This window comes from Pseudopodoces humilis, chromosome 1 (genome assembly GCF_049639895.1).
Source record: "Pseudopodoces humilis isolate 2021_Gansu_Grassland_sample_001 chromosome 1, ASM4963989v1, whole genome shotgun sequence".
Classification (NCBI taxonomy): domain Eukaryota; kingdom Metazoa; phylum Chordata; class Aves; order Passeriformes; family Paridae; genus Pseudopodoces; species Pseudopodoces humilis.
The window spans coordinates 43107122-43133858 of NC_142200.1; the positions used below are offsets into that span (position 1 = coordinate 43107122).

Here is a 26737-nt window from a genome sequence, read left to right on the forward strand (position 1 = left end):
TAGGTCAGCCGCAGTGTTCCTCGGGGCTCAGTTCCAGGGCCTTTACGTTCAGTGTATGCAGGAGCTGAATGCACCATCAGCAAGTTTCTGATGAGATCCAGCTGGGACATTGTGGTTGACTTTTAAAGGATGGGATGCCTTGCAGAGGGTTCTAGATGAATTGGAGCATTGGGCAGTGATTAAGGGGATGAGATTTAATAAGTCAAAATGTCCCACTCTGCTCCTGGGATGGAGTAAAGCCAGGCACAAGTGTAAACTGGGAGTGACTGGAGAGCAGCCCTGCACAAAGGGATCTGGGGTTGCTGTTTGGCAGCAGGAGCCAGGCTCAGCCCTGGCTCACAGGAGCCAGCGGTGTGTGCCCTGGCAGCCAGGAGGGCAAACCCCATCCTGGGGTGCAGCCAACCCAACATGAGCTGCAGGTCAAAAGAGGCATCATTGTCAATCATTTTTTTTTTTTTCATGTGTGTCTGTGTGTGTGTGTGTGTGTGTGTGTGTGTGTGTGTGTGTTAGAATATGTTTTTCTCATTGTATTGAATTTTTCGTCTCTTCTTGATTTTTACAATGTCTCCTTTGTTTTCTGTATGAAGACAGGTACACAACCTTTTAATCGTGCAATGCTCTTTAATGTTGGCTTCAAAGAGGCAATGAAGGATGCTGTCTGGGACTGCATAATATTCCATGATGTGGATCACTTACCTGAAAGTGACAGAAATTACTATGGATGTGGAGAAATGCCACGTCATTTTGCAGCAAAGCTGGACAAGTACATGTACATGTAAGGAAATAGTTTTAGTCACATTATTTCTTAAATACCCAAAAATATTTAAAGGTGTATGAATTTTGTGACACTATATACAGTAGGTGAAAACAACAAAGCAGCCTCCTACTATGCTATTTAGAGAAATGAATATTTAGTTACTAAAAGAGATTTAATTTTAGAATCTACTTTTGATGCGTCACTAATTACAATATATTATTTTTATATTATCGTTATTTTATATGATTTTCAATATTGAGCTTATTGCAATGAGGTTGATCTCGAAAAAAAAAAAGGGGAAAATCTTACCTAACTTACTAGAAATGTTTTCTGGCTACATAAACACCTGTGCTGGGTGTTGCAGAAGAAAAACAGATAATCTGCAGGAAAATATCACATGTTATTTTCTCATAAATGTACATTTTTATTTCTGTTTCATACTGCTTTTTAAAATTATTATTTTCTTCCTACTAGACCATTTTGCTATTTTCTCTCAGTCTCTGTTGACATTTGGTGAATGTAGTGGGACCTGCAGTTTTCTTACCTCTTTCTCTTCTGTCAGTTTACATTAATCTTGCTTCCTAACACTCTGCTATCTCACGATATTCTTGGAATCACTTCACATAAAGCTGTGGCTTATTGTTTGCTACATGTATGTATTTGCTATCCTGAAATTTATTTGTGAAATTAATCAACTCAACAACCTGGTAAATTAACAGATCAAAAGCAATGCCTTGAAACCATGGCTCTGTGTCTGGACTTCAAGTGGTCAACCAATCAGCAGTTAAATGTTTAAACATTTCACATATATTTAAAAATAAATAAATTAGCACCTATGAATAGATAAGAGATTTAATCTGTTTTTGTATGTACTTATGAAACACTTTATGCATTTATATAATGTCTAAAGAAGTAAATTGATACATTTTGTATAAAAAAACCAAAACAGATTTGTAAAATACAAAAATAAATAAACCTCAAAAAGCTTAACTGTCATATTCCAGTTGGTTTTGGGTTGGCAATGTTTTTTTTTCGTTATTTTGGAGCTATGTATGTGGGATTTTCTGAAGGGAGGAGGAGAGTTAAAACACCTGCTCTTTCAGTTAAATGTTGGAAGGCAAATATGATTGCAACCTTCTCCACATGCTGTTAAGATTTGGTTGAATCCTGTGTTTCCACAAAGATTAGAAATTACATGATTGTGTATTTCTATTTTCTTTCCCCTTGCATTCTGGACTTATTCAGTGTGGCAGTTGTGTCCTAAGCAATGGTAAATCTTTTTGTGGATGGTCATAACTCCTTGAAGGTTCCAGATTTGGAAGTGTCTTCTAAGAGACTTGTTTTATGAGATTGTGTGCTGCTTCTGAAAGAAAGCTACTTTACTGTAGCAGCTTCTGGGTTAAGGATGCAAGTTAATATTGATGGAAGTAAATACAGATACTTAAATGTTTGGGTTTTTTTTTGATTAACAGAGTGTTTGGAGGACTGGAAATCACATTGGCTGGGGAAAAATATGTTTTATAGATAGGCTGTTCATGTTGACCAACTGCTTACTGCTTAATTATATGTGTTAGCAAATACTGTTGCTTACTAACAGGAAAGCCCTTAGATCCCTTTGATTCAAAAGTTTATCTTTTAAAAACTGGAAAATGTTTTTTTTTTTAAATCAGCATGTAATTCACTGTTTAATATGTACTGTTAAAATGTTTCTGTCAAATTTTGACAGTTCTGTAGAATATAGTAATGAATTAAAATTATTTGATTGATGCATTACTGATTTGCAATTTTTCAGTTGATTAAAGAGGGTTTTTTCAGTTGAACAATGCCAACATAAGTAGTTTGAGGGCTTCACTTAACACTTCAGCTATGGGTCTGAATCAGCCATCTGATCTGAAATACCTGGTAGACTTTTGTTTCATATGTGTGATACTAATTGGAGCTACAGTTTAAGAGCACCTTTTATGCAAATCAGACACTACTGCAAACCTTTTGTTCAACTTGGTGTACGTTACTTAATGCTGGCAATCTGTGCACCAGTTTCCCTTAGTGAATACATTCAGCCTCTGATCATGTCCTTAGTTTGGGGCACTTGCTCTTTTGGAATGGTGTTATTCAAAGAGAGGGCTACCCATCACAGTTCAGCTAACAATGTAGAATTTGTCTTTTGTTTCCAGACTTCCATACAATGAGTTCTTTGGTGGTGTAAGTGGCCTGACAGTGGAACAGTTCAAGAAGATCAATGGTTTTCCAAATGCCTTTTGGGGATGGGGTGGAGAAGATGATGATCTTTGGAACAGGTGCGTGCTTAGGTCTTTCTGTACCATCCACTCTTTGAGACCAATTAGGTGCTTTCTGTTCTGTTACTTGTTACCTTTTTGTAATTTGTTTTAAATGGACAAATTCTACATAGTTTGCTTTGGAAATATCAGAATATATAATTTGAAAGGATAAGTATGATGTTCTTTTTTTCTTGGCCTGGGGAAAACTAGCAGGTTTTTAAGAGCTAAGTCTTACAACAACGGATATAACAACAGGTAACCATACTAAGCATATTGCATCACTCTTACTTCTAACATTATGAAATACTATGCCACAGACATGTAGTGTAAGCAGGAGTTTCATATCTTAGGGGAAGTGTTTGAGAGAGAGGTTCATTTGTGAATATATTGATAGTCCCAGGCTGGACAATGGACAGCCCTACTCATGACATTACCAACTGCTCACAGTGAATGAGTCTAAACTGTTCTAACTGAGCTATTGAAAGCATCTGTGTGAGTGTGTCTATAAAGAGATACCTTTTAAAGGACAAGTTTGTTTCCATACTTTTTTTCTTGCTTATTCTCATGCTTTTATGCTGGAACAAGCAGGAAATATTGAAGAATTATTGTTATTATTATTATTATTGTTGTTGTTATTAGTATCATTCACTTTGATTTGCTAGCTTTTTTACTTGAGTTTGGACATTTGCTGTTTTGTTTAGGAAGAGAATGCCAGTGAACAGAAAGACTTAGCTTTAAAATATTTGATGTGTATTTTTCACTTTTGCTTTAACTTGTGTGGTGAGTTGTAAGAAGATGTTTTTACAAACGTTTATGTGTTATACTGCAGGGTTCACTATGCTGGATACAATGTAACAAGACCAGAAGGTGATTTAGGGAAGTACAAATCCATTCCTCACCATCACAGAGGTGAAGTCCAGTTTTTAGGACGGTAAGACAAACAGAGAAATATTCAAATACTACACCTAAAGATGTGAAATTTTTTCCTTGAATCTACACATATGAATAAGCAGTCATTTCTTATCAGTGCTATTTCCTCATTTGTGCTAAAATTTGTATTTTCTTAAAAACATGTTTGCTGTTCAGATATTTCTTATTTAACCATGAGAGAGACTAAATTTGTGTGTTGGAAGATATTATCATCATAACCTTTGATCCATAACGTTATTCCATAATAGTTTGGGCTTTAGTGCTGGCAGGGCTCCATTAGTTAGCTATTCTGGATATTTTGCAAAAGGAAGCAGTGCAGCTAGGGCAAAGGACTCCTGCATGAAAACTGACTTAAAAACTCCTCAAGGATTGGTTTCTTTCCTCATATTTAATTCTTTTCTGAGATTCAGGTCTTCTAATTTCCTTCATACATTGATTTAAACCTTTTCTTTTGAGGTTCCTTTCTTTTGCTCAAAGATACAAAACAGTTAAACTGGACAACTGGTTCTGGCTGCCTTGGAATGGAATAGAAACCAGAATGCAGCAGATGAGCTACCCATAAAATTTAGAAGGTGAAACACAAAATAAAGGGTTTATGATATGTGTTTGCAGTTAACTAGAAATGCTGCTCAGTTCTGTCATCAATGGATGTCTTTTTCTGGGAACGTATTTTTTCTCTTTTATTCATAGGTTTGAATTATGAATAAAATTATAGACATGTGCAGTAGAAATGAGTAAATCTGTTATAGGAAACTAAAATGTATATATGGGTAATCTGGGGGAGGGGAACTTTTTTTTTTAATCACCTCAAATTTAGATGTTTGCAAATGCAGGAGTATCAAGAGTGAAATTAAAATAATTTCAGACATTCAAATTTATAGTGAAGAACAGTGAAGATTCCTAAATCTTTCCTGAACTCCTTAGGTGAATTTTATAGCAAAATAACGTGAAGAAATGGAATAATTTAAAAAAAGCTATTTAGTTCAGGACCATAAAAAGTTTGCATATTGAATGCCTCCTAAGTTATTTAGTCTTAATGTTAACTTGTATTTGTGGCCATAAAATCTAACTGTATTAAAATTCTTTAAAAACTTGCTTTTAAACCTAAGGTAGGTTATTTGGTAATTTCAAAGGTCTGAAGAGTAGTTTCATAATTTAAGGTATACTTCAAAATCAAATGACTGTCACAGTATCATGTCTAACATCAACTGAATTGTTTCTTGCAAATCTTTCTCAACTTTCTTCTTCCAACTCCTTCTGCAGATACAAACTTCTGAGGTATTCCAGAGAACGTCAGTACATTGATGGGTTGAACAATTTAGTATATACTCCTAAAATAATTGTCAGTAGATTGTACAAAAATATAACTGTTAATCTCATACCAGAACTTGCTCCTGTTAGAGACTATTGATGGAAGTGGAGCGGCAAGATATCCTACCAGAATAAACTTTTAACACTGGAAGCTACTGATAAACACTGTAAAACAAAGCAAAACCAACAAACAGCAGCTTAGAATTAGTTTTTTGACCAACTGATGATGCATATTTGGGATGAGAAGTGATTGTATGTACCATGCATTTTGTCCTGAAAGAAAAGCCAGCAGCTACCACTCAGATGTTTACAGCATGAGACTACTGTTCAAGCCTTCATTCTTCACACTCTTTATCTTAACTACTCAACTAAACAAACTGCAAAAAACAGACTTGTAGCTTCTCTGGAAGTAAGGACAGGCCTCTTCCAGGAATTTTTTATACTAAACTGCCCCTCCTCGTATTTAAATGAATGCTTTTGTTTCTTTTTAAAATGTGTTTTGTAAATATGTGATGTAAATTAATGTGTGTACATTGCTTTTCAGTTGTTCAATATTTTATGCTTTGGTATGTATTTGAGTGTGTTCTCATTTGAATTCTATAGGAATGTTTTTATTAGCATGAAAGAACAAGTGTAAAATGTAAGTATGCTTATAAAAAGGTTATACCTTATGTGAAATGAAGGAAATATTAATTTTTGGCCAGCTATGACTGTAAACTGTTATACTAGTTTTGAGCTCTAGGCCTCCTGCATATCTATATAGAAAAATCAGTTTCTTATACGAACCTGCTAGAAAGAAAGCTTTTAATTTTATTTATTGCCAGCAAAATTGTATGATACCCTGCCTGCCATCTGAATCGTATTTATATGCATATTGCATGTGTATTACAAAAAATCTTGCAGTTGTTGCATATTATGATCTACAGGAACTCTTAACTGTTTCCAAGTGTGCCACTAGTGTCAATGTCAGGGATTTCAATGCCTAAAACAATGTGTCTGGGTGCGTACAGTACTTTGGTATTGGTTTTTTGTTTTTATTTTTATTTTTTTAATTCTAGTAAACAGCACTTTTTTTCCTCCAAAATCAGAAGAGCCAAAAATATGTCTTCATTGGAAGAATATTAAAGTTAGATTTTTAAGAGAATAATAAAACATAGTTCTAATAGTTCAAATGCTTGCAGAGTGGGATTTTCAGAAGCACGGTGTTGGCCGCATTGTTCTGCTGATGAGGATGGTGATGACATAAGCAGAACAGAAAGCAGGCCATTCCCAAGTGCTTTTTAAAATTCCACTCATAATATATTATTCAATATAGCTATTTAAGGGCCTATTCTGGTAGAGTGCTGAGTGCTTCTATGATGCACTGAGGATCCTCAAGTCAATGACTGTCAATGAGATTGAGGTTGCACAGTCCCACTAAGGATTGGTCCTGTCTGTTTCTCTATTTTTGTGGTGTTAAATGTATGAATAACTAGCCTTTTTCCTTATCTTATTTTCTCTTTGCTTGCAATGTTATGCTGCCTAAAAGTATCCCACTGCTAAGCATTATCTTTCTTAATATTTTTTTACATCCCTTGTTAATACAAAAGAAAAGGACCAGGTCATTTATTTTCTATGTTAGTGCAAATATAGTGACCAAGATATGCTAAATTGTTTCGTTTGTCACAGTTACTCAACTCTTTAGGAACCAAAGACTGACTTCTGCTCCCATAAAGAATGGAAAGCAGTATATATAATAAGGATTGTTTATCCATAGAGTGTTCTGTAAGAGTGTTGACAAAGAATCCTAACTTTAAGTCATTACTATATGTTTGTTTCCTGAATTGCTGCCACAAATGGTGTAGTGCTTTGTATATTTTAAGTTTGTTTGCCATAAACACCTTTTATTTCTTTGGCATCCCAGCAGCAAATTCTGCCCTTAGCCATCCTTCAGTAATGTTATGAGCTTAGCTGTAAGCATCAAAAATATTTAGTAGAAATATTATAATTTAATTTAGTAGTTGCAAACAATTGTAAGGGATATTTTATACCATACTAGAATTACCTTAATATCTACCAGTTAATCTAACATGCTTTAGGAACGATGTAATACACTGAAAATAACTAAAAGCATAAAGTGAAGAAAACATCCTTCAAAAGCATGCATAAGTGGTTTGCTCACCTCCTGATAGATTTTTCTATAATTGGGTGTATAGAACATTCTGAAGCATATGGAGAAAGCAGAGATAATACACTGTATGAACAGTTATATCTTCAAAATAAAATTAGTCTTATTTCATAGCAGGCTATAATATAGTTCTTTAAGAACAGTTGAATAAATTTTTAAATCCCTCATGTAATTTTGAAGTGATTTCTGTTTTTCAGTACAGGTTCACCTACAATTTCACACCTACGATCATGAAACATCTTTTGGTACCGTAGGTCTGTACTGTTTTCTGAAGCATGCTTTTGTGCCAATTACTTAGGCATTCTGTGAAATATATGTGCAATTATAAAAAAAAATCTTATGCATATATATGTATGTATACTTACATATATACATACTATATTACACATATGCTGTGGCTGAACTAATATAACTTTACAGCTTTAAGTGAATGATCATGTATGGTCCTAGAAAAACGTGATTTAAACCAGTCTGTGAATGGATTGTGACATATAGCTGAGTTCTTAAAAAGTTTACATTTTGGTGCCCCAAAATGATGGATGTTAAATTATGAATTGCTGACCAACGCTCTTCTCTAAATACCTTTTATCACTTTGTTTGGAAGTTTTAGGAGTTGCCATCTTAAATTACATCAAACTAGTGTTTGTATACTACCTGCTTGAACTCAGTACTTTTCTGTAGTGAATTTTAACATAGACAGTGCCTTCAAACACAATAAATATGATGCAGAACTAAGAGTTGTGCACATTCCTTTTGATAATTTCATGGTTCTTGTAAAATGTAGAGAGAAGCCAATCACATTGGCTTTTGCACTGCTGACAAGGCAAATGAGGGATGTCTTCAAGGAGTGAACATGGAGTGAGAAGAAGGGAGTATTTTACAAGATTCTGAAAGTCTTGCAAATTAGCAAGTAAAAACATTACAGAAATATTAAGAGTAGAATCTGGTTAATGTGCTAAGATACTCTCAAGCCCCTTTTCTCTATTTCAAATTTAAGTAGGAGAATATGAAATATAAAGTCCATTTTGCAAATAGGCAGTGTATTGAAAAGCAAGTGCAAAATGTCCTTTTTCTTGGATCTTGCCACTATTTTTCTATCGTTATGTTTACTAATTGTTGTAGTGGGTTACTAATGAGCCAGCTGTTTAAAAAAATTAAAAGGATCCATTGCATATCAGCAAGCGGAAGTGTACTTAAGATTATTTTATTTGTAGAGGTATGTAAGATAGGCTTAATGAAAAAATGCACTGAAACAAATGCTGGGAATTTCCTGTGTACTATCATAGTTTTGGGTTTTTTTGTTGTTCATGAAAATGTTTGTACTTTTTTATCATTGTCTTTTATGAAATATAATGTTCTAAAGATTGTGTTGGTTTGTTTATTCTGAGATTCTGTGGAAAAGGTACCATATTTTTGTTTTGTTTCTAGATAAAATGCTCATTTTTCTAGTGTCCTGTACCCCAAAGTAACAGCAAAAAGAAAGGACACACCTGTCCAAATACATCAGGTTAGGCTGTGATGGGATCAAGCCTTAGGCTTGAAGGGCGTTTTCCCTTTCTTTGTATTTATAGGCTTTCAGGTTTTGGTTTTATTAGGCTAAGTGACTCAACCTTTTTGCATACTTTTCCAAGACAGGGTTGCTATTCTGTTGAATCTCCTAATGGTTTTTCCCTATATAGGGGTTACTAGAATGGCAATAGAAGGATTCATCCAAATTTCTCCTGGCATTAAATAGGAAACTCATTTTCTCAGGATTCATCAGTTATCCTTATTTTTAATTGCATTTTACCACTATTACGAAAGTGTCTGATGGTTTGAGGTATGCAAGTAATTCTGGAGAGTACTTCAACTGGGGACAATATTTGCAGAATTTTCTGCAAATACATGAATGAGCTTCTTCAGGCATGTTTGAGCGATATACTTTTCTGAAACACAGGCTTCTGGTCTGTCCTTGAAAATGTCACCAGTTATGGTACATTGGAAAACAGGAAAGAAGGCATTTTAAGTATGTGTAGCCTGCTTAGCATCTTTAAATGCTGTTCTACCACACTGTCACCTTTACCTGCTTTCACTTCTATGTCTCCAAAATCAGAATTGAGAGGTGAGTTTATCTGATAATTGTGTGGGGCCCTGAGGAAGTTAATCCCATGTGACTTCATCTGTTGTGAGCTTCATTAATAAAACATAGGAGATGGTAGTGGTGGATTGTATTTTCTGTCTGCTTACTTTTCATGAGATGCATTTCACAGATGTGTTTTTTTCAACTCCTTTGCAAGAAGAAATTTAGTTTAAAAGCTTCATGAAAGACCGCGGTTTATTCTCAGAGTCCCCATAATGGAATTTCAATAAATTTTCTCATAATGTTAATGTGTTTTTTTCAAATCCTAAACTTCTACTCTGAAGGGCAATACTGGCAATACAGAAATGCAGAATACTTTTATTTAGAAGAGAATTTGGAAACAAAGTCAATACACTTTCTTCCTAAGGTAAACAAAGTGAATAAAAAACTTACTGTTGGTGATTTACTATGAAATCTAAAGCTGTTGATACAGTCAGATACCAAGTTCTTATCATTTCTGGAAATTTTAATTTACACAACTGAATTTTCATGCTTAATGTCAGCTTCTATTCCACTGGGTCACTAACTACTGCTGTAGTTGAGTAAGAGAAGGGACTAAGGACAACAGCAATCTTGTAATGCCGATTACCAGCATCATTAGCTGTGAACACCACCTAGAAAAAGAAAAAACAAATGCGAGACAAAATGAGAAGTGATCTCTAGATAAAAGCCTAGATAGGAGCATTGTGATCATTGTATGCAACTTCGCATGAAACTTCAGAAATATTCTCACTCTGGACTGTGACTGCCTGTAACACAGTTTTTCCACTGGTTAAATATCCTTTGTTAAAAGTATAAATATCACTATTTAAGAATTTATTTATTATCCAAATTGGCATTTCCTCATTGGTATTCATAAATAGCAACAAGATTTTTTTTCTTTTTTCCTTATTGCTTCCTTATAGAGGTTTACTATGAACCCCATTGATTTTCTTTGTTAAAAACCAAACCAAACAAACAAAAGAAAACACCAAAAAACCAAAAACCAGCTAGCCCATTTGGCCATTCTTTCAAGTGCTGGAGTGCTTTTGTTGTTCTTAACATGTTCTGTACTTCAAGGAACAGAATTAAACAGTGCTACACTAGCTATCATTAGGCCATAGTATAAAACAATGAGTTTCTTTAGTTCTGCTTTAAAATCTAGTATACTAGTCAGAGAAGTTGGCCACAGTATGATAATAACCTTGCATAGGAATGATTTACCACAGCCCTATTAACATCTCCCTGATCAGCACCTCCTGTCCTTTGATTTCTCACTCCACATAATACATTATTTTGTGTTGTGAGATGAGAGGTGTCAGCTTTTAAAACAGACAGTTTAATAGCATTCTGTGATGCACAGCTTGTGCTCCTTTCAATATTAATAAAAAAGATGCATATGAAACAATCAGTGAACTGAGCAAAATATGTTCCCTACTGAGGCTTATTTTTAAGAAAGAAGGCTCTTGCACTGTAGATTAAATTAATTTCCAGTCAACCATTATCTTGATATACAATTAATTTACTTGCATGCTTTAAATCTTTCATCTTCCCTTTTTTTTAGAGTTCCCACAGAAGGCAAGACTATCCAGGATTAACCTTCATTATTGTCTAGTACAAGAATGTCATCTTCCATTTGCTTCAGGAAGACAGAAAATTTAATCCAGGTGTTTGCCACCTTTTCTCCACAGAGATAAGGAATAGCTGAGCAGATGTGTCACAGTCTAACAAACATAGAACAAACATAGAACTGCTGCTAAAGCTGTTGAGGGGACGGAGACAGTCCCCAAGGAGTCCCAAATCCTTCATCAGGCCTCACTTGGTACCTGTTTTGGAACACCTTCCTCTAACCAGGTTATTTGTTCCGTGCAAATAAAGAGGCATGTTGTACCTTTTTTTTTTTCTCTTTTAAAATGGGGCTCCAAGCATCCAGAACATAATACATAATTTTGTTGTCTTTAAAAATCTAAATATGAACTTTGTCTGTAGCTATACAAATACTTGCGCTGAAAGGCAGATAAATGCTTTTCCCAGGGGACTTCACAGAGTACTCCATTTATTGTCCCTCAAACACTTTGAATAATCACAAAACCAATCGTGGGCTTAAGTAGAGGTAGAAGGATGGAAAACCTCTTCATAAGTATCGCATCTAGGAGCTTTGAGACTTATGGGGGAACTAGTAACTAGGTTCTGTCATGACTATGTTGCTACAAAGCTTTGAGACGGTGAATTTAAAGTGTTAATGTGAAAATACTTTAAAGTGAAAAGAAAGTTCAACATATGCAGATAGTAACTGAAGTTACACATATTAAGTATCTTTATTTTTTGAAATTGAAATAGAGGAAAAAAGGAATACTCACATCGGCATGGTCGTGGAAGGGATTCAAGCCCATACTCTTCCAGTAAGAGGCTGTATCAAGCTCAAGCTTGTATAACCCTGCTACAAATTGTTCTCTAGTTGTAAGCTCTGGGAGGCCTCCTTTTTCATTGGTTTGTCTGTGTAATGGTAGAAGAACACACTTTTATAGTTTGGTTAAAAGCCTGAGAAAGATGCAGCTTTTAGCAATTGAACTTGAGTGATGTGTGGCTTAAGTAATAGGATGAATACTTCTATTGATCTGGAATGGTTTATATCCATCTGTATTATGGATGCCTCAGAGCTTATCTTGGCATTTGCTACTTCCACAGTGACCACAGCAGATGGCTGCCTGCCATCTCACTTACTCTGCATGGTTTGGGGGTGAGCCAAAAACTGGCATTATTGTTCATAGGCTCTTGGCAGACTCCTGGAATTAATTAAATGAACCCACTCAGAGGGAAAACTTCACTGCTGCAAGCAATATGGAAGCTCTGTGATGCACTCACTGTGCTACTAAGTAGGGTAAACTGTCCTGGTTTTTCCATGGTTCTCTTTCCTATTTAAATGTATGGAGTTGTTTCATCAGTATAAATGTTGTTTACAGTTGGCTATTAGAAATTTGAGATCTGCTATTTAAAATGACCATAGGTCAGCTTAGCAGTGTAGCCTCATAGAATTTCTTGTGGTTTGTGTTGGCCTCAACAAACAGGCAGTTTTGTTTGATTTGAAGATACTATCAGTGTTACATAAAGCCCTAGTACTGATTTGAAACCATACATCTTTGAACACCAACCCATTTAGGGGTCCAGAAGCAATATTGAATGCTGTCTCACAGATATGTCCCTTTTTTGAAACACCTTTGTGTAAAATAAACTTTGTAATAAATAATAATAAAAAATAATTGTAATAAAATAATTTTTTATTAGGTAGATTATCCACAAATAGCAGGGCTGCCAGTAATAACTGATCACTTTTCTAATAAGTTTTTTCAGATAATACCAAATGCATCTTTGATTGTGAACATTTGTTACGGGACCTCTTGTTAGCATTCAAGTATTTACAAATTATCAAGGTGGGAGAGGTTGTTTTAGTATTAGCAATACTTTTGCTTCCCTTATTCTGAAGTTATTTTTCTCCTTGTTTCAAATGTTAAATGTGTTTTTAAGACTTCAGTCGACATCCAGCTGTTATGAGCATCTTTATATAGAGTCTCTAAGCTCAGAAATGAAGATAAGTGAACTGAACACTCTTACTGGAAAGTTTCACACATTTACAGTGTGTGATAATAGAATAGTGATGGGATATGTGTGAAATTGTCCTGTCACTTGAGGGTGCGAGTCAATTTAAGTAGGACAACATGAATAGATTGTTTTCCCCACACTGTATGTGTGCCCTTCACTCTACCTATATTTTTCAAGGACACATGAGAGGAATGTTGCTTGTGCCAGCCCACTGCTCCGTGACACCAAAGATCCATATGAACAGCTTCTACTAGAATTTCTAGAAATGCATCTGAGTCTGGAAATTCACTGTTGAATTTCATGGGCTATGCCAGACCCTTGAGAGCCCTGTTTTCTTAAGGTGGAATAGACTGTTAGCATACCTGGAAAGGTCTCAGATGAGACTCTGCAGCTATCATGAACAGCTAAGTGCGGAAGTGGAATATTGCTCAGTGAATAAAGAATGCTCATTCTGTGTATCCTCTAAGAATTTTTCCAATTTAATTTCAGACTATAAGTAAAAATTTCTTTTTATTCTTTTTTTGTGTGTTAATATATATCAAAATAGAGGGCAAATTAAAAAAAAGTCATCTGCATTTTTAAATTCTACAATTATGTTTTTTAAAAGACATGGCAGAATTTATATATCTGGAGATTCTTTTCTGTTATTTGAGGTGTTATTGCTTCACTGTGGGAGAGAAGGTGAGAAAGATTTATCCCCAAATTTTCTCCTTTTGGCTAAGTCATTTATCGTGAAGTAAAGAAGGCTATCAAATACGATATGGTATATGTTCAAAACAGTTTCTTTTTAAAACTGTGGTGTTGTAAGAAATGAAAATCCATTTAGAAAGATGGAAAATGGCCAGTAAGGTTTGGGTTCTCAACCAGAGTCTTGGTTTCAAAATGTAAGAGTCTGACTCTTCTGGTAGCAATGCAGCAGTTCATCGGTGGGTACTTAAAAGTAATATAGACCTTTGCAATGAAATTAAAGAGAAGGGATGACTGAATTAAAGGATAGCTGAAAACACTTTCTTGTGTTCATATGAATTATAAGGCATTATAAAACCATTTTGGTAGTTTAAACTGTAGTACATTTAAAAGACAGTCTGCAGCAAGTTAATTCAATTGTATGTTATCTTTCCTCTGAGCAAAACAGACATCTCACTTTAGAGAATGTGGAACTGGTCTTTGAACTATTTGGCCTCTTCCTATTGCCTTTCCCATCTTTCACTCATTAGTTTAGTGTGACTTACTTTGAATTTAACAGTTCCCAAGATCCATCTGCAGCTTCTTTATATAATTTAACTGGAACATTTGGAGCTGGACTTCCTCGGACTGAATCCACAACTTTTACAGAAAGAGGATGCTTGGCATCAGGAGGGTCCTGCAATAGGAAGAGAGAATTTTTATATGTCAAGAAGGGTAGGTGATGGTGCATCATAAAACAGTAAGGAATGCTATTATTCAGATGTACAGTAGAGACCATATTTTCCACAAGATTTCTGTGTGCTGAGGAAACAGAATCTGAAGCATTCTGGGGGCTGGATATGGTGGAGTGAGGAAGCAAGATTTCAGGAGCTGCTGGGAATGTAGCCATGCACACCAGGGAGGCACTGCAGCTGTGAGACCACGTCTCTATTTTTTTTTTTTTGGCATGGCTTAGTTACAAATCATCTCCAGCATGAAGTTGTAACTTCATTGTTGTCAAATTGTGGCCTCAACAGGAAATAATTACATCCTCAAAGGTAGTAGGCATGTTTAAAAATCTACCAACTCTTCCCCGGTATTTTGGACTGGCAATTTGAGCACATCTTTCTGGATTTGAGAGCCTCTGATACCTTGTTGCCATAGAGTTATCTCAGTTTCCACAGAGTTACAGTTCTGCTGTAAACGTTTTAAGCACCACATACAGACTCTGTCCTAACTGCATGAAGATTTGTCAACCCTGGCAGCTACACAAGGACAGGAGAGAAAATCCTTCCTTCAAATACAGCATGGCTATAGTTCCATCCCCATGTATTCATCACAAGTAGTGGTTATGGCCTGATGTTTTACCTTTTCAAAAATAGAGGTGAATCAAGGCTTAGAGCTTACCTAATTCTGCAGATGAATAGTGAGAAAACAGAGCTTTGTAGAAGGTGCTAAACAGGGATGATCTCAAAATAGCAGTTGCTGATATCCATTTAATCATTGTAAAATGAATTGTGATGTAGATGGTTAAAAATTAAGAGCCCTCTCTTTCATTCCCTCTTACAGTCTGGGATGTTTCATGGGCCAGGATCCCTGTCTAGCATCATACCAATATATCAGCATCAATCTATCCTGCCTGTATGCCCAGATTCCTCATGCTCCCTTTCTGAAATGCAGGGGCTCCTCACTAGTGTTACTTGTGAGACCTCAGCAAGAAGGGCTGCACTGCCACCACTGATTTTCCTGACTTTTACACTCTGGGAGCTCAAGGAAAGTCTAATTCCTCAACAACTTTTATCAGGTATTATTTTCCCAAAGATCACAGTTGAGAGGAAAAATGGGTAGTTGAGGAGAGAAAGACAAGGCTGTTGTAGGAGAATTTCAGGCTGAAGCATCTGAGTCTTTAGCTTGCTTTCCTGGGATAAGTGACCCCTCTGGAAGAAGAATCCTGACTTAAGCTCTGTTCTTTACTTACCTGGGATTAAGCTGTAGTGGGTAGAGCAGTAAGGCAGAAGTCTAAACAAGGCCTTTCTCTAGCATGGATTTTGCAACAGGAGATGAAATTCCTCGTGACACAGGTTGTTCATTATTTTATGAATGCTCAAGGGTTTTTGTCTAGTGAGTATGATAGTTTTCCCTTTCTTGTTTTACATTGCTTTTCGTATTGTTGCTATGTCTAATGACAAGTGCTACTCCTCTACCAATAAAGTCCTCTCACTAATCACTAGAGAAGGAGAAAGAAGGACCTGAAAAGAGCAGCCCCAGAGAACTACAGTCAGTACATACTGTAAAATCAAAATAATAGTAATAAAAAAATGGATTTTTTTCTTACATTAATTAAAAAATAATAAAATAAAAATATTTGGATTACATCAGTAGAAGGACTTCAGTCCTGAGACACTTACCGATGGTGCAGCTTCAGAGCAAAGTGCCAGGCCAGCTAAGAAAACCAGAAATACAGAATGAAAAGCCATTTTGGCTACCACTAGGAAGTTTCTGTCAGCAAGCAGAAACAGGTGGGACCTGTGATTTTTATATCAAGGCCTCTCAAATGCTCTCAAAGCTACTTATCAGAAAACCCCTATGACTTTCAACACATAGATTCATACTATTTACTTAGTAAATAATGAGAAAATAAGTAACCCATACAAACATGAACCTTGTTTGTGAAAATAAGTCTTTAATACCCTTGTCTGTGGAAATACTGTGAACATGGCCTAGTTCAACTACTGTGACAATTTTCTTGGAAGAAATATCTATTCTGTTTGATTTTTCTTTTTTATTTTTTAATTGAGGAATAATGCTGTATTGACCTCATAACTGAGAGAAATACAAATGTTATATCAACTCAGCAATTTCAGTGAGAAATTCTCTGTGGTTATGGCTGGATTTAATTGAGTCACCCATGCTTATACATTAAAAGATTCCTCTCTGTGTCACTCTCCTCCCCACCTCTAATAAAAGGTAGGTGGATAATCTGTGGGCTATTTTGTTATTTTACGTATTCCCTAGGAAGAAAAAAATATTACTTTTGGTTTTCAACACACTGACTTCTGAAGCACATTTAAACAGTATTTTAAGTTGTATCACTTGTCCCTTAGATTCAGTACAAGCTCAGGACTTTCCCTGTATACCTGCAAGTCAACTCCTACCAGAAGCATCTGGTTCAACAGAGGGAAATACTACTTCTTGAAATTAAACTTTGTCTTTCTAATCTTGGCTTAGACATATGTACATACACTCTTTAAATAGGTTTATCCTCTCTATCAAATAGATGGCTACCAGCAGAATAGTTTTTTTTTTTCTGCTTGTTTTGTTTCTTTGCCGAGTATATCTATACGAGTAAATTTACGTCCTATTTTGAGGGCTTAACACACTTCAAATGAAACCTTTCAAGCTCCAGGGATAGCAGGATCCCATGGAATCTCCATACTTCATGGTGGGTGCTGTTTTGAAACTGTTTGCACTGCTTACAAGAGTTGTGTAACTATGGTAGCATCTAGAAATCCGTGAAAAAGTAATCATTGAAATGTTAAAGGCAGTCTTTTGTAACTTGTGAATTCACTTGCTATGGCGTCATCCCAGCAGGCTCTGGGTATGAACTCCAAGGTCAGCTGCAAATGAGTGCTAAAGGCTTCTGTCTGGCACCACTTCAGTTTCTTTCTCTGTAATTTACGTAATCCAGTTAAAACCCCATTCCTCTGCTTCAGGATATTTTAAATACAATAGGCCATTGGTTTACAGAAATCACTGCTAAAGCCCTCTTTAGTCAGTTTATCAGCAATTTTATTTGAATCACAATCACTCCAAAGCTTACCTTTTCCTATTTCTAAAAATATGAAGAGAGTATTAAGATGCTGCTTCTCTTTATGGACTTCTTTTTAATGATGGCTACAGATTTGACTTATTAGGGATTTAACTGGAATGCACCTGTAAAAGGTAGCCACCTGTGTGATGTCAAATAATTACTTTAATATCAAAGATGTTAAAAAAGTGCTAACTGAAATTACTTCAGTGCTTTCTAGATTGATTGAGCAGGCAACTTTCCTCTTGAAACATCAATGTGTTGATGTTTACCTGAAGTTTTAAGTAAATCTAGCCAGATTTTAACTCTTTCATCTCTCTGGAAATACTTATTTCAATGGTTTCTGCAGTTTGTTCTGCTGCTGGATATTCAGAATTTTACCTATTCACCCTTTGAGCTGGTTGACAGTGGGACCATATTTTCTGTGTGTAAACTTGGAGTAGCACAGATGACTTTCTTATTTTGAGTATATTTATTTGGTATTTTTTTTATAGTAATACAACTATGTGAATTTCCTGTTTTGAGCCAATGTATTTGGTGAGATTTCTTTAAGGTAGTGGTAGGAAGATAACAAAACTAAATCAAGTGTCATCCCATGCATGTTTTTCAGATGTCCTTTGCACTTCGATGCAAATCATAATACTTTAGGAAACAATAAAATGTCACTAATTGAGTCAAAATTGTTTTAAAGAAGTAATATTTTATTGACTTGTCTGAAGTTTGCCAGGTTACAAAATGGAGAAAAAAAACCAACTAATGTAGCAAAAAGTTATGCTTTAGCAGTAGGAAAAACCTTCCTCCTAAAAGCCTATGATAGTTCTATTGGAGGAAAGTGAAAAAGATAGTACATGTTTATTCCTGGGGATCAGTGACAACAGCAGTGGTTGAGTAGGAGAAAGGGCTGAGGAGAGCGGCGATGGTGTAGTGGCGGTGACCAGAATCATTAGCAGTGAACACCACCTGGAAAAGAGAAAACCTGTGGTCATGATGAACAGCAAACAGCCAAAGCTACCTTATTAAAAACCAAGCAGCAACCCCTCACATCATCTGCACAACACTTGGCTAGTTCTGTTCAATGCTTTTACCCTTCTGAAGGGTAATGCTTCCTCTACTTTATGACTGCCTGTGAGGGACTGAGATATTTGTGAGATTTGGGCCGACTTCCACTGAGAGCTGCAGCGAAGCTGGATGGAAATACCCACATCTGAGCCAGGCAAACTGCTTTGTGATGTGGAATAGGAGGGTGAGGGGGAAGTATCTCAAATGACCAGTAAGAAAGACAGAGATGAAATTCCACCCAGGGAATTTAAATACAACCCCTGTGTGACGTGTCCAAAAAAGGCAGGCACTTGGAGCCCAAAGCTATTTTCTGTACTTCAGTGCTCCCTCCTGTCTTTAACACCACTGGTGATGGGTCAGTTTTTGCATTAAGAACTGAGTGGATAGACTTGCCAGAACAAGGAGACACCCTTGTCCTAAGACAATTCAAATCTCCTCCTCTCCAAATCAGTCCAATGGGACTTAGGACACCCAATTCCCAGAAAAGTATTGTCACCTGGGTTAAATTCCAGATTTCTTTAGCCTACTATTTGATTTATTTTCTAAACCATGATGTACTTTCTATAAGTAGACTAGAGTTGTCTCCTAAGTCCAAAGTCTAAGCAGCTGGGACATGAGGACTGTAGGCTTCAGTTATCTTGTACACAGTCAGTGACTGAATTCTACCCACTTCCCAGGCTAGCTTGTTCACCTGTAGGCTTATTATGTCAAGGGAAAGCTTCTTCAGCCTAGCTGAAACAATCTTAGTCAGGCACTTTTAAGCATCTTCTGAGCTGTAGCCCTTTCCACTTTCAGACATCCAAATGGTTAGGGAATACTTTTGAGGGTTTTTTTTCCACCTAAATCACCCAAACTGCACCTCAGACTATTATGGACTGGGACTCAGTCATTTTTTCCAGTCTTCCACAGAGCTCCATGAACTTGTGGTTTGAAATGTTCTACAACACTACCAGTAGCTTTTCCAGACTACTTAAATTGGGGAAACTTAAATTTAATGACAGATTAAGCCTGAAGAATCTAAACAGATTTTTGGGTGTGCTAAGTAAATGTAGTAGGATAGAGCACACAATAAATCAGTGTAGGACTGAAAGCAAAGGGAGAGACAGGACATTATTGTATTGCTGGCCTGCTTGTGAAATTTGAATATCAATGAAATAGTCAACTTTTCCTTTCCCACTATAGTTATTTCTTTACTTTTTTATACCTTTTTTTTTTTTTTTTTTAATTACGCATTTTGGTACTGAACATCATTTAAAAAAAGGCACACCAGAAAGAATAGGTTTTTCCTGTAATTACATGTCATATTAGAATACATGAATTCTAATTAGGGATTTTCATGTGACTGATATGGGGGAAATACCTCTGATTTAAGCATAGTTTATTTCCTATAAAATTAGGGTTTCCTAATCTCTCCATTCCTTCAGCATCAGTAGAAGCAGTCTCTTTTTCTTGGTACAGTTTTTTTCCTTGTTTGTTTTTAGACACACTGTCAACTTTTGACTAATGTAGCTCTTTTCAAGCAAGATTCCCTACTGGTATGAGTGGGTGAAAGGGCACAGCTACACTTTGGAAGAGCTGTGTCAGCATTTGCAGGGAAGTTGTTTCCTTCCCCTGGCTTAGCTGGATGTTTACTGCCTTTATTTGTCCAGTGCTGTGTGGCAGTGAACCACTTCCCTGAGTGATGCTGCTCCTTCATTATTAAAGGGCTGTGTTTGCTCTTTCCAGCTGATGCCACTACACAGGCAGTGTATACTCGTTATTGAGGAGATTTGCCACTACTTACATCAGCGTATTCGTGGAATGCTGAAAGCCCGAGCGCCTTCCAGTAAGAGCTGGTTTCAAACTTCACCATGTATTTTCCCTCTACAAACTGTTCTTCTGTTGTGAGCTCATGAACCTCCCCATACTCTGTGGTTTTCCTGTAATGATTAAATAGCCATATAAATATTTTATACTGTCATTTAGACACTAAACAGAAGCAGTCAGTGTGGAATATTAAATAGCAGAGGTGCCAAATTCTACATTGATTGAGTTTTTAATGATTCCTTCCCTCTATGTAGTGTATGTTTCCATACATTGCGGAGTCTGGCCTTGCTACCAACTCACCCATATACATCACAAATCAAGGCTGGCTGGTTTAAGGTCCCTCTTATAGTATCATGTTTAACTTGTAGCAAAAGTCCTCTGCAACCAAAGGTTACTGCCTTAGGAGAAGCATTGTCATGATGAAAGGCAAGATGCCAAATCTCAAAATGAAACTAAGGAGAGAAATTTTATTGGAAAATTATTTTGTTCTCTAGTTATTAGCACCGAGGCTCTGGAGTTTATTCCTTTGCACTGATGTGATTTTATGTGACCCTGAGTGGTAATGTCTTGGAAAAGCAATTTAGCATCACAAGATTTTAATAATTTGAATTACAATGCCTTGGTCGAAGAGCAGGGGCCTCTTCCACTGGGTACCATAAAAATGAGCAATAGGAATTCCCAGCTCAGAGCTTATGTGCTCAGCTCATAGCAAAAAACTGTGGATGAAGAAACTCCAGCAGCAAGAAGGAAGTATAGCTGTCACTGCACCCTATCTGTTTGCAAAGGAGGCTTTTCAAGCTTTGTATGACAGCTGTTTAAATATTTACATACTTAGCTCCTAAACCACATTTATCTCTTTTCCCTCCTTTCATTTAGTTTTTGATTTTTTAACCTTTTGTGTTTGTTTATTTTTGTTTGTATATTTTTCTGCTGAAAATATTTATTTGATATTTATAGTACTTCATAATCACATGAAGTATAGTTGAAGGAATAATGAAGAAAGCCTTGACTGGAAGAACTAATGGAACTGTCCTGTCTTATAACAAGAAGTAACTGCCAAGGCAGAAAACAAACTTGAGGAGGAGGAGAGGAAGTGGGGAAAGCAGTGGCATACTGCTTACCTGGGACAGAATCAGTTGTGCTATTGGGCTTTACTTTCCCAGTCTCTTTCTCCTCCTTCACATTATTTGTAATCTTTGGTTAATGGTGGTAAATTAAAAAAGACTGAATGACAGAGCTTTGCTTAAATTAAGAGATAACAGGATTGAAAATCCCATGCAAATTTTCATTTTTCTTATTTGCTAAGACTGACAAAATCTCATTGGTCCAATACAACTGTAATCAACTGTATCCAGGGCAGACCAAACCTGCAGAAAATCAAAGTCCTATTTGAAACAAGTATCCCAGTCAGTTTGTAAAGTGTATGCATCTGTTTTCTTTTAGTTTAATTAGTAATTCCTGGTTTAATCTATATTGCTTTAATAAAAGAAGAAAAAATTCCTTTGTGAGTGTTCTTGAAGCTGTGAAACAGAATTACTGAGATCCTACAGAAGAGGTTAGCAATCCATGTACTTCTGCTTATAATCTGCACAGTCTAGACATAAAGCAATTAAAAGGAAAAAATGGTGTCTGCCTTAAAATCTTTGTTCAGACAAACAAATTAGTTTTAGTTTGTGGAAAATGTGGATGGAGCTAGAATGGTGCTTTCCCTAGGGGGTTAACCATCCAGAACAGCCATGAAACTGGAAACAAGAGCTCACTTGAAAAGGCATGCCCACTACCAGAAGTTAATGGCACTTTCTGTATTTTAGTTATTAAGTGGTAGCCATTCAATGCCACTGGTCTCACAAGGAAACCCTTCAGCATTACTGCTGCACAGACAGCCAACAGGACAGTGTGTGATTCAGAGCCTGGAGGGGATTAGCACAAGGCAGAGAATGCTCAGCATGCAGCACTGGTAGCAAAATTCTGTGATTGCTTCTGAACAGCACTTGTATTTCTTTCTGAGCAGGGGACTAAATGTAATGTGGATGTTACACTGGATCTGGATGTGGACTGCCACATCTGCTGTAAGATGGACAGTTAAGACAAAAAGCTGTGCTTTTCCAGTAAAGTTACTACAGTGCCAGCTCATACTGCAATCCTGATCCTCTTTTTTACTATCTGGGCCTTAGTTTTATATTGTGGCCAGGTTAAATCTGCACTGTCTGTACAATGATGTTTATGAACTCTTAGGACACATACTGCATTGAGATAAACTAGGCTTTCAGATGCAGACTGATGAGGAAGTATCTCAGGAACACAAGCTCTTATTTTAGAGTTAAAAAAAAAAAAAGGAGAGTTGGGGAACCATTTCAAATGCACAGAAATATTTTCTTTCATGACTGATGACCTAGGTCACATGAAAACTGTGTTCAGTGACTGCAACTCTTGAACCACATGATAAGACCTAGATTTCCAAAAACTTTTGAGTAGCAAGAAGGTCAAAGCTAGTCATGGGAGGAGCTCCAATAGAAAGTAAAAACAAGAAAACAAAATGGTAAAAACATAACTACAACAGACATTTGTACAAAAGGTAATTTTCTCCTATGTATCTTCTAGGTACTGTAACTTCAAAATATTATTCACCTGAGGAGTATTTACAGACTGTGTATCTGGACTTCAATTATATTTTCAGCTGTTTTAACACAGGCAGACTCTGGTATCCCCAAAATAATAAAATTGTAATCGCATATGAAAACTTGGTTCAGACAACTGTCATCACCTAAAGTCAATGGTATCACTCAAAGCAGTTTTTGTTATGATACAAGCAAAGAAAAAGGTCAAAGTCTACCTGCAGTAAAAGTTGTGATTTAATGTTCCTTCACTGCCATCCCCCAGCAAAATGGTTCTCACTTGCCTAGGGTTAATCTTCTCAATTTATATTTAAGAAGAAGTGATTAGATTTTCTTGAGTGTACTACCCTAAAGCATCAACAGAAGTTGCCAAAGAACTACAGGATTTGTCTCCATGGGTTTGTTGAGAGCAGTGATGCAAACTAGCAACTGTTATTCCCCAGATGTGAGGGCATTTAATAATGACATTACATTTAACTTATTCTTCTGTAAATTGTATTTTGCATTAAATGTTAAACAGCACTTGATGAAACATTTGAAATAATTTGGTTTCTGAATAATGAAAGGATTGATCACAAGGGATAAGATGTTATTCCTGTTTATGCTTTCCTTGAAAAAAATGTGTCATTTTCCATGGAATTTCGCTGTTCATTAAAGTATATAAATCCATTTTAGGAGTCATTTATTCCTAAGTTAACACTCAGCACTTGGGAGTGGAGTTGTTTGTTTCTCTTTTAATCTTGTAAACTTTCTTGGTACTTTTCAATGGGGAAAAGTGTATTTTGTTTTTAATTATATAAAAAGAAACCATTCAGATGGAGAGAAAGTTATCTTTCCTAATAGTCTTCTTCTCTGTTTTTTTTTTTTTCTGCTCTTCTTGTGTAAATCAAGCTATAAAAAAATCCTAGTAAAAGACAATAAAATGTACAGTTGACTCCTGTCCATTTTTGTGCTTATCATTCTGAGCTTATCACTCTGTGCTTATATATTCTGCTACTACTGGAGACTTCTTGAGTTATTTAAAAATCTGATTCAACAAATTGTTGCAATGAAAGTTAAATGTCTGAATACTTCAGGTATTTGGATTTTAGTAAACTGTGTTCTTCTGTTACTCATACACCTGTCACAGACTGAAGATATTATTGTCTGACCCTCTGTGATGTGCTAAGGTATTTGTAAGGATGCTAGGTATCTGTTGGTATCGGTCTGTCATTCTAGAAAAAGACATTCAGAGCTAGAGAAATTACCTCAAGCAAATGCTGAAATTTTTCCTCTGGGTTGCATTATAATAGGACTCTTTAAAACTTTCTGGTCAAGGAGTTTCTTCCAGCCAGCACATTTGGTACATGGCAAAAGATGAATAATGCACTTATTATTTGCATGTGTGCAGACAGAGCTTACAGAGGGGATTTTGTATGTGACTGCTGCAAATAAAGCTCTATAACCATTGCATATGAAGATAGGTTAGTCTGGTTTACCTACAAAGTGCTGGTAAATAGGATTTTTTTTTTCTTTCTATAGAAAGGAAAGATAATACTGAAGCTAGGAGAAAAAAAAAAGAATTAGAACTAGTTTCTTACTAAGATAAGCATCTGAACATATTTTAGCAATTAACATTTCAGTCATGGATAAATTCCACTTAAATCTAATGGATTTTAGATCAGAATTCATATGCTGTGAACACTGATAGTGTGGCACATGTGTCAGGAAACATATTTCTGTTTTGATCAGAGCTCCATTCCGTTAACTCCTCAATTGCTCTCCCAAGGCACCTTGAAAATGGCTCCAGAAGACCACACAACTTACCCAACAGCAAAGTCCTGCCAGCTTCCATCTTCAGCCTGTTTAAAAACTTTAACAGTTACATCAGATGCAGGGCTTCCTCTGACTGCATCCAGCACTTTCACCATAAGAGGGCATTTGGAATCAACAGAGCCATGGGACACCTTGGGGAAAGGAGGAGAAATTGTATAGGAACTGTTCACCAAGCCTGCAAAAACCTTCTCCCAGTGAAAAGATGGATTCTAATTGCAGAATTACTATTCACTGAAAAGTAAATTCTCTGACAAATGCTATTCAAAACATCTATTTCTTAAGCAAAATATCTTAGAGCTTAATGCTGATAACTTTTTTACACACACACAGATTGCTTGATCAATATTTAGAGTTGCTCTAAATGGCTCTAGGAAAATGATATAATGTTATACCTTTATAATGAGATCACAAATATGAAAACAGTAAATTCTTGTAAGTGCAGACAAAGTATGTTAACTAGGGAAACCAACAAAGGAATATATTTGACAGCCTAAAGCTGAAAGAATATCCCACTCTTAGGCTTCATTACATTATAAGGAATCATTAGTCATACCTCAAAAACATTTTTCAGTGCTTTAGAGAAGAGCTTGTTTGGAAAAGCTGCCTCTTTATTGAGGATGCAGGATGAGTCATGAATAGATAGAAACAAAGGCACGAAAAGGTCCACACCACCTAGATCCCTGACCCTTCCATAATACCTTAAAATAGGTGGGTAAATGGCAAGAAAAGAAAAAAAGTTTTAGTAATTCTGAAGATGTCACTATAAAAGAAAACCCAGAAATAGCATTCTGGCAGCCCAATGGTTTCAGAATTTCATGGATGAGAAGGATGCTAGTCATCTAGAAAATCTAGATTGTCATTCTTGTCATGATTGAGTTTGAATACAAAGAAACTCACCAGTGGTGCAGCTTCAGAGAAAAATACCAGTCCAGCTAAGAAAACAAAGAGCACAGACTGAAAGGCCATTCTGCTTGCTGTTAGTGAGCCTCGGTGCCAGCAGCCAGGAGCTGAGGGGATTTGGGATTTTATAGCCAATCCAACAACAAAACAGGCTGCTTATTGGGTGCCCATATGACTCCAAAACTGCTGATTCTGATTATTTGCTTAGTAAATAGCCCAATCCTAGAGTCAGTCCATGAATAGCACTGCCATTGAAGTCAATGGAAGAACTGCAGCATCACTAGAGCAAAGAAAATAAGTAACGGACACAAACATGACCCTTGCCTGGGGAGATTACACTCATAGAAAGCCTTCCACAAAATAACACAAATGACCTTTTTTTTTTGCCCAGAAATCCAACCAGTTCTAGGAGAACTTCTTCATCTTGCCCTCAGGTTGTGCATGATAATGCCCCAATGCTTTCTCTGCACATTCCCCATGTTTCTTCTCAGTATATCAAGTGCTTTCTGAACATCAGATCCCACATACAGATGCAGACTCAGTATTTAGGTGGTGGAGTTTGTTCCTTGTCTGGCTCAAGCAGTGATGGATTCCCAATAAGTCTCCCTGCTTGCTGGAAAGGAGCAATGTCTCTGTTTTGAGTGGGATCTGACAAAATCTCACACCCACCAGAAGTTTCTAAAAATTCATCTTGCCCAACCTTCAGGTAGACACTGAGGTCTCCTCTTAGTCACTGGTCTCAGAAAAGTCAAATGAGTCCAGAAGGAGCCAAGACAGCCAGCAAAGACTGGGAGCTTTTGTTATCATCTGGCTAAGGTTCTAGTTGCCAAACCTTTATTACATTGGGAATATTATTGTTACATTTGTACATTTGTACATTTGTAAGTGTACAAATGTACATTTTAGAGATTTTTCAGGGGTGAACT

General features: G+C 36.4%; 3 protein-coding genes across 4 annotated transcripts in view; 1 reads left to right on the forward strand and 2 right to left on the reverse strand.

The window, feature by feature from the left end:
- The window catches only part of B4GALT6 (beta-1,4-galactosyltransferase 6), a 31447-nt gene extending 21736 nt beyond the window's left edge, over nt 1-9711 (forward strand). For both annotated transcript variants that reach the window (XM_005517196.3, XM_014255881.2), the window contains 4 exons: nt 588-775; nt 2932-3054; nt 3866-3967; nt 5230-9711. In XM_005517196.3, coding sequence (XP_005517253.1) covers nt 588-775; nt 2932-3054; nt 3866-3967; nt 5230-5377 — 561 coding nt within the window. In that variant the 3' untranslated portion in view covers nt 5378-9711. The remainder of the gene's footprint in view (nt 1-587; nt 776-2931; nt 3055-3865; nt 3968-5229) is intronic.
- Nucleotides 9712-9861: 150 nt separating this feature from the next.
- LOC102111980 (transthyretin-like) lies at nt 9862-16374 on the reverse strand. The gene is made up of 4 exons (XM_005517197.3): nt 16217-16374; nt 14375-14505; nt 11903-12038; nt 9862-10177 (listed from the first exon to the last, which is right to left on the reverse strand). Exons 1-4 carry the CDS (start codon nt 16283-16285, stop codon nt 10070-10072), a joined length of 444 nt encoding a protein of 147 aa, XP_005517254.1. The 5' UTR covers nt 16286-16374; the 3' UTR covers nt 9862-10069.
- Nucleotides 16375-18296: 1922 nt separating this feature from the next.
- LOC102112157 (transthyretin) lies at nt 18297-25937 on the reverse strand. The gene is made up of 4 exons (XM_005517199.3): nt 25809-25937; nt 24903-25042; nt 20459-20594; nt 18297-18576 (listed from the first exon to the last, which is right to left on the reverse strand). The coding sequence occupies exons 1-4, from the start codon at nt 25875-25877 to the stop codon at nt 18469-18471; spliced, it is 453 nt and encodes a 150-aa protein (XP_005517256.1). The 5' UTR covers nt 25878-25937; the 3' UTR covers nt 18297-18468.
- Nucleotides 25938-26737: the final 800 nt, after the last annotated feature.